This window comes from Protopterus annectens, chromosome 7.part0 (assembly GCF_019279795.1).
Source record: "Protopterus annectens isolate FY-2018-M chromosome 7.part0, PAN1.0, whole genome shotgun sequence".
Lineage (NCBI taxonomy): Eukaryota > Metazoa > Chordata > Ceratodontiformes > Protopteridae > Protopterus > Protopterus annectens.
The window spans coordinates 742957474-742970805 of NC_056739.1; the positions used below are offsets into that span (position 1 = coordinate 742957474).

General features: G+C 44.9%; 1 protein-coding gene across 1 annotated transcript in view; it reads left to right on the plus strand.

Annotated features, from left to right (window-relative positions):
- STAG3 (stromal antigen 3) overlaps positions 1 to 13332 on the plus strand; it is a 4836058-nt gene that overhangs the window by 2482087 nt on the left and 2340639 nt on the right. Inside the window, exon 18 of the mRNA XM_044077272.1 lies at positions 3267 to 3356. Within this exon, the coding sequence (XP_043933207.1) occupies positions 3267 to 3356 (90 nt within the window). The remainder of the gene's footprint in view (positions 1 to 3266; positions 3357 to 13332) is intronic.

The following is a 13332-nucleotide window of genomic DNA, read 5'->3' on the forward strand; positions in this document are numbered from 1 at the left end:
CCATCTCGCCTACATTCCTGATACCCACCCTCCTTCCCCCTGCCTTGCAGATCAGAAGAGATAGAACGGTTTTGAGCTCCACTGTTTTTATCTTGTTTCATCTGACGATGTTATATAAGCAGGGTATGCATGTGTGCATGTATGCGGACAAACTAGATCTGGGGGACTGATGGTGGTGCATCCTGGGATATAGTAAGCTCAGCCAATAAGAGACTTCGCTCTTTGGCATAAGCGTGCCGAGTCGGAGCCGAGGGATCGGCTCCGAACCCATCATTCAGAATGTAGGCGAGATGGATCCCAAACATCTGAAGTTATGGTGAGTACATAACTAAAAGTTCTTAAGCATCAGATGCATGTGGGAAGTTTGTGCTTTTTCTGCACTGGCAGTTTGAGAGAATTATCAACCATACTTTCCCCTGAAGGTAAGGCCTATATGAATTCTGTTGTTTCTGCCATTTCTCAAGTATCTAAACATGCCTTGAGGATTGTGTATGATTGTGCTGCTACTGTTACGGTATTGGGATGATGTGCTTTGGTACGTTATCAGAAGTTTTGTTGTTGAAGTAATGTCTGAAATTTTAAGTTCAGCTTTAGATAAGTAGGTTTTATTTGGCTTATTTGCTATGCAGGTCTTCAAACAATTTGATGAGAGACAGAGAAGTTAATTCAGAGAGCTTCCAAGATTTTTCAACTCCTCCCCTGTACAAATCTCCCAGATCCTCTTTCACATCTAAGAAACAAATCAGTCACTGCTTTATCAAGCTAAACATGGGACCAAAAATATATGGCTAGAGTGGAAGACCAAGAAGTAAGCATCCCCCAGCCCAACCATCCTCCCCTCAAAATCTTTTCCAGCAACTGGCTGTGTACATTCCCCTTTTGCATAGAACGTTTCAGGTTCATGAGTGTAAAAAGTGGTTCAGAAGGGATGCAGTTTGCACTGGGTAAAAAAAATCCCTCTTTCCAGGGGAGTCCTTCCTACCGTACACCAAATTTTTTCTCAGGTTCTTTTCAGCTGTTACTCACCTGAGGAGTCATATAACCAGTGCTGTTAAATCAAAGTAGCAAAGGGTTCTGTCCCAGAATGTTTCTGCTACCAAATAAAAGTCTTCTTGGAGACCAGTTGTAGATCTTTTCTTTTTAAATCTTTTTGTGAAAGTTACTGAAAGATCCACAACATAAATTTTGTATATATAATCTCTTATTTCCCAGGGAAACGTTATGGGTAACATTAGATCTAAAAGATGCATACCATCACATGCCTATAGTCAAAGATGTCAGGAAATTTCTCAGGTTTTCTGTAACTGTGTCACATCAGTTTTCTCCATTTCCTGTAGGGCTATTTACAGCTCCAGTGGTACTTACAAAGTGTTTAGCTTTGGTCCATAACTCATTGCAGACTGAAAGGCGTTCACATGTTTTCTTATTTAGATGACTTATCTTTGCAAAGACTTTTCCCAAATGTCACATGAACCAGAGTCCTTAACACGAGTTTATCTTCAGACCAACCTGGGGTTCCAGATAAATGTTCAGAAATCCTTCATTGGCCTCTCACTCAGGATTGTCCTTGTAGGCTGCCTCAGACACCTTGTAGTAAACCAGCTTTAACTAATAAAAGGATTACACATTGTAAAACTGTATAAGCACAAAAAAATAAATAAATAAATAAATAACAAAATAATGAACAGATGCAAATGTATTCAAAACTTCCAGTAAACATCCACTGAGTGCTTTCATTTATTCCATTTATTAGTTGGAGTTGGTTTGTCAGGATCTAAGATGAGCAGTCACTTTGAAGTGAGTTTTATGGTTTTGTCATCAGGGTTCACACTGCATGACATGCATAATAGCTCCATTGTTTTTAATCAAGAAGGCAGTGTGAGTACATTGAATAAAACTTTTGGTAATGCTGTAGCCGTCAGGGCATCTGGATTGGTGTTTCGAACACAAAGAGATGAGATTCTAACAGATTTGGCTGCCCCTTTCAACCCTTTTGGAGACTCTCTTGGTGCTAATGTTCAAGAGACAGACAGAGACAGTCTCTTTGTGAGCTTTGTACTTTTGGAAAAATATCTGATAAAGCAGTTGCAGTGGGACATTTTGTTTTTTGAGAGTAGTAATGCAGCTGGGAGAGTGTCAGAAGGACTGAGGATCAGCAAGATGCTGATTGGTAATGATATGCCAAAGGATCTCATTGTTAGGTGGATTGAGCTCAACCAGAAGACCGGTATGGCGTATATGATGATCCTGATTGGTTATTATAAGCAGAAAGTTCATGAGGTTAATGATTCCATCAACGTGAGTTATTTTAAGCTTAAAGAGGATGCTACAGTTGAGAACTTTGATACTAAAATTTGTACAAGGAAAATTGGTAAAGGAAAATGAGATTAAAAAAAACCTCAAGGGAGACTGTGCTGATTTTGAAGGGGGTGTGGTGGAGCCAAGAAGTCTTACCAAAGATTAAAGTGCTCACTGAATGTTTTATTGGAAGTTTTTGAATAAGTTCTCATCTGTTCATTTTTTTTTTATTTATTTTTTTTGTTTTTCTTTCTTGTTGTGCTTATATAATTTTACAATATTTAATCCATTTATTAGTTGGAGCACTCCACAAAGGATTGAAGGGAAATAGAAGACAGTTTTTTGCAGGGGTTAAGCCCACCTGCACTCCCACACCCCATGATAATTATGTATACCAACTCTGAGATTGAACTACAGTGAGGAAAGGGCATACCCCCCCCCCCCAGAGATCCCAACTGTATAGCAGTCTCATAGTGAAAAAAGCCAGTAATTTTCGGTCATTTGATTTTTGATCAGTTGTACCAACTCTTTCACTTAGTCGATGAAATGGCACATCACTGAAAGGTTCTACACCCCTTCTTTGGGTTATCTTATCAGAACTTTGTCTACCAGTTTGCTGTATTCACCTCTGTAGCCACACTGTCTGAAAGACTGCCATTAGGCTGTCAGGGTCATTTGGTCATGAATCTGTGGTGATCCTTGTCTGTGATTGACTTAAGTATTAATGTTACAGCTGAGGATTTAAAAAAAGTATGGTTGCCATTCCACATGTTAACTTGAATTTCACATTGGCACTTGTCTCATCCAGAATTATGATGTGATGGTGAGAGTTCTGTGGTAGGTACCTAACAAAAGCAAATTTACGGAAATATATATAACTGTATTTCATTGCTTACTGTTAAAATAATTTTCTTAGTCACTGAAAAAAAGGCTCCAGTAAATTTTGTTTGATTTAAATCTTCTGACAGTACTCTGCTGATGCTGAAAAGGTAACAAGCCTGCTGCAGGCTCTTCACTACTTTGACTTGGATGTCTACTGCACTGGACGTCTGGAGAAGGTAAGTTAGTGATTAGCATGGTGCTTGTGGAGTTGGGTCTATAAACACAGTGTCCATTGTTAATACAACTCCTTGTGCTGAATAGGTTATTTTGATATAGAATCTGAGACTGTTTTATAGCTTGCTTTAATGCTTCTGTGGTGGGGTATCCAGCGTAACCTGTTTTATCTGAGTTGCATTATGCTATCTGTCTTTTTCTTGAGCTCTTGAGGAGGAGGCAGTACTTTGCCCCTCGCTTACTTTATTGATTTGACATTTATTAACTTAAGTGGCTGTAGGTGTCAGCTGGTGGTGGAGGATCTTATAAGTTTAATGCTCTTTCCATTCTGTCTCATCTGGTGTCCAAATGCATCACTGTTTGTATTTTTTTTGATACTGTGAAAAAAAAAGAACCGCGGTTTCTGCACAGTTCCTTTACGGTATGCTCTTGTCCGCACTCAACCATTATTCTAGCATTTATATCTGATTTTCATTCACTGCCTGTTTGAGGATTGCATGTTTTCTCAGTATTTCTGCAGGCTATCTCAAAGTACTTCATTTCCTTCCACCTTACCGAAATATGCTGGCTGATTGGCCACACTAAGTTGTGCACAGATCTGTTTATGCATCTTTACCATATTTACCCTTATGGTTCCAGCCATAGCTAGAAAGTGTCTAAGAAAGACCAGTGGACTTGTGGCATTTAAGAAATGCGTACCTCTCTCCTTTTCTTTACAGTTGCTTATAGAATTGTATCATTTTTCCAGAGCAAGCCTATGTACAGACCTTAACAGCTACAAATAGTGGAGTCTTCAAATAGTGCAGTACCATACCACTCAACTGTCCAGATTTTTCTGTCATGTTTTTGGTTTGTTCCATACAAAGTTTGTGTCTTTATTGCAGGTCACTGAGAATTGAAATCAGAAAATGATGACATGCAGTTGAGTTTCAGACTTCCTATTCTTCAGAAAATACATGCCAACACAAATCCTGCTGTTCTGGCAGCTTTTTAAGAGCAATATATAAAATGTGCCCCTAGTTTTTGGCCGTTACCCCCCCCCCCAATAATTTATGGTTTTGTCCAGATGTCTTGTTCTAAGAGATTGAGAGATGTGCACAGTACCTAATGTTGTTGCATACTTCTCTGAATTCTCTTCTTTTAATGAGAGATACATCAAGGAGTCTGTTCCCATCCATCATAAGAAAAATGGTATTTTTTAAATAACTTGAAAAATACTGTCATACACAAGTCATTAATAGATGCGTTGTCTGCACAAATAATAGTTTGTTTGTGTCTGTCGGCTTTTCCTGATTAGGGGTCGCCACAGCGGAACTCCGGTCCGTTAATGATTGGCAGTAGAGTTTTTACGTGCTGACTTGCCGGGCCTAATGCACAACCTTCAACGAAGGAACGCCCATTCACGCATGTTGCCACACAGAAGACGCTCTGAGAATCGAACGGGCAACGTCTAACTGTGAGGCGACGATGCTACCGCAGTACCACCAACGCGGGCTAATAGTAACCAAGGTAAAACCTTAGCAAACGGAAAACCAAGAGCCTGGTGTACAAATCCAACAAAAGAATAATGGCATAATGGTAGACAACAGATGAAAATGAAAACTGCGAACACCAATTTAAAAACAAATTTATTATTAAAATACACAGAACTTGGCGCTTTTGTCCCGTACAATTACATAATTTCTTCAGTTAATTCCATTAAAGTTTAAAATCTCTGTAGTTATTAGTGACTCTGTTCATCACTATTAACCAATAGTCTTTAAAAAGTAATTAAGTCACTTTAAATTGCATGTCATTGTAACACTATCCATTAAATAGTAGCATGCAGTAAATAAGTATTCTGAAGAATACATTTCCTCTCAAAAGTCAAATAACCCATTTACCATTAATAAAATATGTTCTTATAGTAACTTTTATTACATAAGTGCCCTCATCTTTAAAAGAGCTAGCCAAATAAATGTGGTCATTCAACCACATAGTCTCCTGGTAGTAGTTCTTAGTTCCCAGTCACTTTCTTTACATTCTAACATTCTCACTTCTAAAAAAAAAAAAAAAAAAAACCTGTGTCCATCATGAGCTCGAACATGTCTCCACAACCCATTAGTGTGGTTTCATTTTTTTAATATACCTAAGGTGTTCATATGTTTCTTTTAGGGATCTCTCTACTTTTTGTATGTAAATTGAGGTACATTGCGTACATTAAGCAACATACACAACCATTCTAGTTTCACAGTTGCACCTCCTGGGACATGCAACTTCTCTATATCTTTACAGTTTTATGTTCCTTCCTTCAATAATTGAGGGCCACTGGGGACAACTGACACACTTTATCATTCCCTTATAGTTAAATAGTCTTTTCCAGGAGTCATGACCTTGTTCTAAAAATGTTTTGTATTCCAAACTCTTTTGTATGTTACTATAGGGCCATTTCCTATTTTATTCATATGAAACCCACCAATATCAAACATTTTCCAATTATTTACCATAATAGTGATAGTTTCTGCATCAGTATTAAACATGACAGTAACCTCCCTTATGAATCTTGTGTCCATGTCCCTATTGATCAAACCTCCAGGCCAGATTGCACCTAAAAGGGGTTTGTACACCCCCTTTCTCCTTTTTTCGTGAACTTTGTTAAATATCACATTAGGAAAATCCTTGGGGTAACCCCTATTTAATAACATTAATCTCAGTTTATCATCTTCTTGATAGATTGTGTCTAATAAGATCATTCTTGCCAATCTCGCAAGTTGTCCCTGTACTAGAGTTTTTTTCTGATGTACAGGGTGGCAACTATCAAAGTGAAGTGCATTAGAAAATGTAGGTTTCCTGTATAAATTAGTTATAAAGTACTTATTAAAATGGTCAGTTCTAGTTTCTACATCCAAATAGAAAACTTCTTGTGTTTAGTTGTACAGGCAGTCACATTGCATTTTATTGCTATGACTTTTATAACCTGGTGCTGATGGTATGGGTAGGGCAACAGGCTCAGTTATGTGGCCATGCAGGATAACTGATTTAGGCTTTATTTTCTGAAAGGAGGAGAAACTCTACCAGTCTGAGCTTTTGAATCTGAGGGGAAGGTTTTATTTTGCCAGCATCAGAAGCCCTAATGGATAACCATACTAAGCATCTGAGGAAAAGATCCTTGACTATTGTATGAACTGCTGATTCCCTTTTGGCCACTTTTGCCAGTTTTCTAGAGAGAAAATCAAGTCACGTCAGCTTCTTCCAAAAAGAAATCTCAAAAATCAGGAAAGCAGTAAAGCATCACACTGTCTTGCCTTTCTCCATTTGTGTCAGCCAAGTCTCCCAAGAGGTTATGAATCCACCAATCTGACATTCTTTCAGTACTGACTATTGTGGGGCTGTACCCAAAGTTCAACAACTGGTAAAAAGGACTACTTGGGTTGTCAGCATGATTACGATAGACCACATTTTAGAGATCAGAGTTCATCTCTCAGAAGGGGCTGCTCTTGCTGACTGAGATTTTGACAGGGTTCATAGGACAGGCACAGACTGTACTCCTTTAAAGGGCCAAAGAGCCTGCTTTTTCTTCAGAATGAGGTCTAGGGCTCTCCTCCTACCTTTTGAGTCTGACATGCACAGAATGCTTCATTCGTATTCTGGACCTGCAGCAGCATTTTGTATAAATACATGTGATACATCAGGTTCTACATGGTAACTGTCTGTTGGTCATGCACTTAATGCTGTAATGCACCTGGCTGATTTTTAATGACTCAATCTGAAGTAGGCACTTCATTTGTCAGCAACCTTTGGGATACGGATCCAATCTCGGATCCGAGCCGGCAACTTCTACCATAGCATAGATCCGAGCTCCTAGCTCCTCCCTTTACCCATAATCCCCTGCCAAACCTGACTGACCTGAGATCTAGTTTGCCGCGCTTCAAGCTACAAGCTGGATTTTCGAGCTCCTGCTATTTTGTGAATTTGTGAGAAAAATTTTCTATTTTATTCCCCTTTTTCTTAGTGTGAGTGAGAGCGATTGTTTATGTACCCCATAGCCCTTTTATCTCTCCCAATTTGATTTCATTTAACTTGTGGTTATTTTTCCTCCCTGCCCTCGCTGGTCGTAGTGTGTGTTTGTGGTGTGTGTAGGGGCCTAGTGAGTGTGTTTCTGTGCTACTATGTCAGAGGCCCCTAAAGCCATCTTTTCAAAGTGCACCGAGTGTGGCCATAAGCTTTCACCGGCGGATGGCCACACCCGGTGCGTTAGGTGCCTTGGGGTTGAACACCTCTCCTCGGGATGCACGATTTGCGGGCGTTCAACCCCAGGGCACTTAAGGACCGGAGGTCGAAGCTGATTCTGGCGGGCCTTTTGCCCCCGGATTCGGCTCCAGCCTCCGGTGCTTCTGTGGCCGCTACCCAGCCCTCGGTGGCAGCCACCCCTGCCTACCTCCCTCCGGTCAGGACTCAACCTCCCGCTTCGGCTCCGGAGGAGAGAGAGGCCGGGAAAGTTAAACGGAGAGAGAAGAACCATAAGCGGCGGGCCGAGGACTCCTCCTTGGCCCCGCCCGCCAAACGAGCTTCTCCCTCCAGAGCTTCTTGATCGCCTCCTCCTCTGCTCCGGTCCCCTTGCTTCTCACCGGGACCCGAGGAGGAGGGGACCCGGTCCCCGTCGAGGTCATCGAGGCGGCACTCTAGGTCTGCCTCGGTGGTCTCTTCGAGGTCCACTTTTAGCATGTCAGATGCAGACATGGACCAAATGATGAGGAGGTTCATCCAGGCCCAGCTGCAGATGGGAGTGCTCTTGCCTATCCCCCCCCCCCCTCCGGGGGGGAGCTCAACCCCATTTTTTGCTCCAATCGCTCCTTCTCCGACCCGCTTTCCGAGTTCGGAGCCGCATTGGATCCGGGGGTGGGTCAGAGCCGACAGTACTGGGTACTTTGGCTCTGACTGGTCCCTCGAGCTTGTCGGATCCGACCTCTCGGAGCCGTGGGCTGAGCTTCGGATCCGAGGGATTCAGTACGACTTCGGCTCTGTCCCAGTCGGAGCACATGGGTCCTTCGTATCCGATGGTCTCGGCCCTGGGTCCGGTCCCCGCTTCGGATCCGAGTGGGAGTCTACTCTCGGATCCTATCGAGGGCGGCTCCCCCTCGGCTTTTGCTGTGGTGGAGAGGGCACTGTTGAGTGCATCCGGGCCTCCGGTCCTGACTTCAGCTCCCCCCTGCACTCCCTCTCAGCTGGTTCAGGCTCCCATCACCCGGCCTTCGGGGCAGCCTGCTTCAGCGCCTCTGGGTGTTCCTTCGGAATATGACATTGCTGGCGAGACTTCCTCGGACAGCCCCCCCGAGGAGGTTCCTCACAAGGCTAAGTGTAAGAGGAGGCACGTGGACTCCCCTGAGTCCCTTATGGAAGATACGGACTTAGATGAAGGGGGAGGCTCCTCAAGGTCACCCCCCGAGGATGTTTCCTTTGGCGACATCATGGAAATGCTCAGGATTAAAGGAGGGTGGTCTGCCCCCAAGGCTTCCTCCGATGAGTCCGTATTCCTAGAGGCGCTTGAAGCAGGGCCATCTACCTCTTGGGTGTCCCCTTCCCCCGACCCCCTGGTGGACCTCATCTCCACCAGGGCTTGGAAGGAGCCGGACACTGTAGAGCCAGTCCCCAAGCGCCCAGATAGGATCCTGAGTCCCCCTGCAGAAAGAACCCACTGGAGCAGAGGTCCCCCGTGGATGCCATGTTGGTGGCGGCGGCCACCAAGAGGGAGTTGGCTCAGGAGAGCTCCGCGGTCCACCCACCGAGCAAGGAGTCTCGGGCGATGGACCGCCTTGGGAAGCGGGCCTTCATTTCAGCAACCTTCTCTATGAGGGCACTGAACTATATGGCACACGTCATCCGGATGCAGCGAGATCTAATAAAAGAATACGCTGCTTCCCCCCCCAGAGTCCATGTCGGAAGGGGACAAGCAGCTGTACTCCACCCGAATGTCCACTCTAAGTTCCATTTCTAACACCTCTATGCGGCTCTTGTCTCACACCACTGAAGGAGCCGCTAGAGCTGGCGGAGCCGGCCTGGTAATGAGGCGCCAAGCCTGGCTCCGACATTGTGACTTCTCGGAACCCTTTCTCGGAACTCTGGGTTTCCGGATATTGGCAAAGGCTCTTGCCACCCCCATAGTGCCTTTTTTAGACAAGGCTCAAATTCTAAACCCACCGCCCTAGAAAACAATAATGGAAAAAAACTAAGGGTAATGCTGCTCAATGCCAGAAGTCTAAATCTCAAGATGCACACCCTCGAAGCCCTCCTCAGTATGGAGAACATCGATGTCTGTGCTGTGACTGAAACCTGGGTCAAGGCTCCTGAGAGCACCCCAGCACTGTCAGGTTTTACCTCATATCATGCGTTCCGGCCCCAAAACCCGGACCGTACCACAAAAGGAGGGGGTGTATCCATATTCATCAAGGATACCCACACCTCCAGGCTGGTGGCAACTCACGAAGCATCAGAGACCATTCAGGTGCAATTAACCATAGGCAAAACTGCTCTACAGTTTGTAGCATGTTACAGGCCACCCTCTCAAACTCAGGAACCCCACACAGCCTTCCTGAAGACACTGGAGAGTATAAATGTCTCTCCAAACACCATCATATTGGGTGACTTCAACTACCCAAACATAGACTGGGAACATTACTAAAGCCCCAATACCCTAGCCCAAAGGTTCCTGGAGTTCATAAACTCAAATGCTATGGAACAACTTGCCACCATTCCCACAAGAGGTGAAAATATACTAGACCTGATCATCACAAACATGGGGACAAAATGCTCCACACCGGAAGTATATCCCTCATTGGTGACATCAGACCATAAACTAATCTCACTGGAGATCCACATCCCGCCCCCACCCCAACAAAAAAGACCACAGTGAAGAACTTCTCAAAAGCCAACTTCACACTTCTTAAGACTGGTGTGGTATCCTTCAAGGCCCCTGAGCCATTGGAAACCACAACCCACGCTGCTGAATCCCTTACAAATGCTTTCTCTGAGCACCTCCAGGATTGCATGGATCAAGCAATCCCAAATAAAATCAAGACCCTTTCCACCAAAGGCAAGCGCCCGATCTGGTGGACCCCAGCCATAAACAAACTTTACAACAAGAGGAGAAAGCTACTACAAGATAGAGCAAAATCCCTAAAAGGGAAGACATCTCTGATCAATACTAGCAAAAAACTACGATCACTCATAAAATCATCCAAGGCCAACTTTGAGAGAAAAATCGCCAAGGACTCAAAAGATAATCATAAGGCCTTCTTTAGCTATGTTAGAAATCTGGGTGGAAACTCCCAGATATGCTCAGAATTAATCCAAAATGATACAAAAATCACTGAACCCACAGACATTGCAAACATACTGGCAGACAGGTTCAGTGAAAATTTCTCCCCTCCCTCCCTCCCAAAAGGAGAAATATCTATCCCAGCAGAGTGTAGCCTCCCAATCATCTCAAATGCCCAGGTGAGAGCTTCTCTCTAAAGCTAAAAACACAGCATCAATGGGACCGGATGGTGTCCCCGGCTGTGTGTTACACGAACTCAATGAGGAACTAAACCCACACATAAGGCTGCTGTTTAATCTTAGCCTTACCACAGGATACGTGCCCAAAGAGTGGCGTCGGCAACTGTGGTCCCACTCCACAAAGGCAGTGCTTCTACGGACCCTGGTAATTACCGCCCCATAAGCTTAACAAGCCTGGTCTGCAAAGCTATGGAGAGGATCATAATGGAACTCATAAATAAAGACATAGGGGACCTACAGACATTGGATCCTACCCAATTCGGCTTTGTCAAGGGCAGATCATGCCTCTTGAACTTGGTTGACATTTTTGAAACGGTCACCAAGGCCATTGATGAGGGTAAGGCAGTTCACACAGCCTACCTTGACCTTGCAAAAGCTATCGACACAATACCCCACTCGGGTATCATAGAAAAGCTCACCAGCTTAAATGTAAACCCATATGTCACAAGATGGGTTGCAAACTGGCTCAAGGACAGAACCCACAGGGTTAGAGTTGCTGGTGCCATGTCAGACTCAAGCGGTCACAAGCGGTGTCCCACAGGGCTCAGTCCTGGGCCCCCTCTTGTTCGGCATCTACTTTTCAGAAGTGCAGGCAAACATAGGAGGATTGTGGCTGACAAAGTTTGCAGATGACTGCAAACTGGGCCATAGTTGAAAATCCATCAGACACAGATATCCTTCAGAGAGGTCTCATAGAAACGGATAACTGGTGCCAGAGCCATGGTCTTAAGCTAAACGCCAAAAAATGTATAGTCATACCCTTTGGTAAAAACAAGGTAACACCAAGTTACCACATAGGTGGCAATCCATTAAGCACAGAAGAGGTTATCAGGGACCTGGGGACCCAAGTTGACAGTAACCTTTCTTTTGACACTCACATTGCCAAAGTGGTTTGGAGGACCTTCTACATTGCCCACCTGATTATGAAGGGATTCACATCCAGATCAAGGGAGGTCATTGTTCCCCTGTACTCTTCACTTATCAGACCAATGATTGAGTACAATGCCCCATTCGGAATGTATCTTACCCTACACCTGCAGCAATTGGAAAGACCCCAAAAGTTCCTCACCAAAAGGATAAAGGGGCTCAACAATATGTCATATGCTGCCCGACTGAAGAAACTCCATCTCTATTCAGTCGCATACCGTCTGCTCAGAGGTGACCTGTGCCTGACATACAAGGCCATGTCCAACCCGGAATTAATGGACATGCTCCACCTCAAAAAATCCAAATCCACCAGAGCCACAAGAGCAAGAGACTTAAACCTCAACACGGATATAAATAGGACGTGCTGGAGGGACAGATTCATCACCCAGAGACTCCCTATGCTGTGGAACAGAATCCCAGTCCATGTGAGACAGAGCACCTCGCTGGCTCTGTTCAAGAGGAATCTTGACCAGTGGATGGGAGATCGTAGGTTTACCCCGGGGATCATCTCTGTATCACTGCTGGACAGAGGCATGGCAAACTAATGAGTATAGTATTCTTCAACCTAAGGGGTGGTGAAAGCCACACAACTCTGGCTAGGCTTATAAATGCCCTAGGGCAGATAGCCTAGTATGAACCTATGAACCTTTAAGGCGTCATTCGCGAATGCCGCCTTTGGTTCTGCACTGTTTGGCAAAACCGTTTGTGACACTTTAGTCCAGAGCGAGAAAGACGGGAAGATGTTGTCTGCCGTCGGAGTCCGCTTCTCTGCTCCCCAGAGGTCCTTTTCCAAGAACCAAAGGGTCAGAAGAAGATGTGGTTCCGGAAATCACATCAGTCCCAGTCTGCTCCGGACAACCAGTCCTCTCGTGGCAGAGGAGGACAGGGAGGACGCCGCCCTAGAGGCAGAGGGGGTCCCAGAGAACCCTTCTCTGAGAGGCCCACGCAGAACCCCTGAGGGGTTGCCCGGCTGCTCCACTCTGGAGGCAGTGGGGGGGGTGTTTTTTGAGGCACCTCAATGTGGGAGTCCATAACAACAGATCGCTGGGTGCTTCGCATCATATCCAGAGGTTACCAAATTCTCTTTATTGTAACCCCCAAAACCAGAAGCCTCCCCGACGTACCACCCAATCAGAGGGAGGCGGCTGCTACAGAAATTCAGCAGCTTTTACAAAAAAGAGCCATCCAACCAGTCCCCCCAGATCAGCTCGGATCAGGGTTTTACTCCAGGTTCTTTCTGGTGCCAAAAAAAACGGGGGACTTGAGATCCATCCTCGACCTCTCTCTCTTGAACCTGGCAGTACCCAAAGAAAAGTTCCGGATGGTCACGCTGCAATCTATTCTCCCCCTGTTATGGGAGAATGACTGGATGTGCTCGATAGACCTCAAGGATGCGTACTATCACATTCTTGTGGACAGACGCTCCAGGAGGTTCCTCTGCTTCCGGCTGGGAGCCAGTCACTTTCAGTTCAGGGCCCTCCCCTTCGGTCTCACCTCAGCCCCCAGGGTGTTCACCAA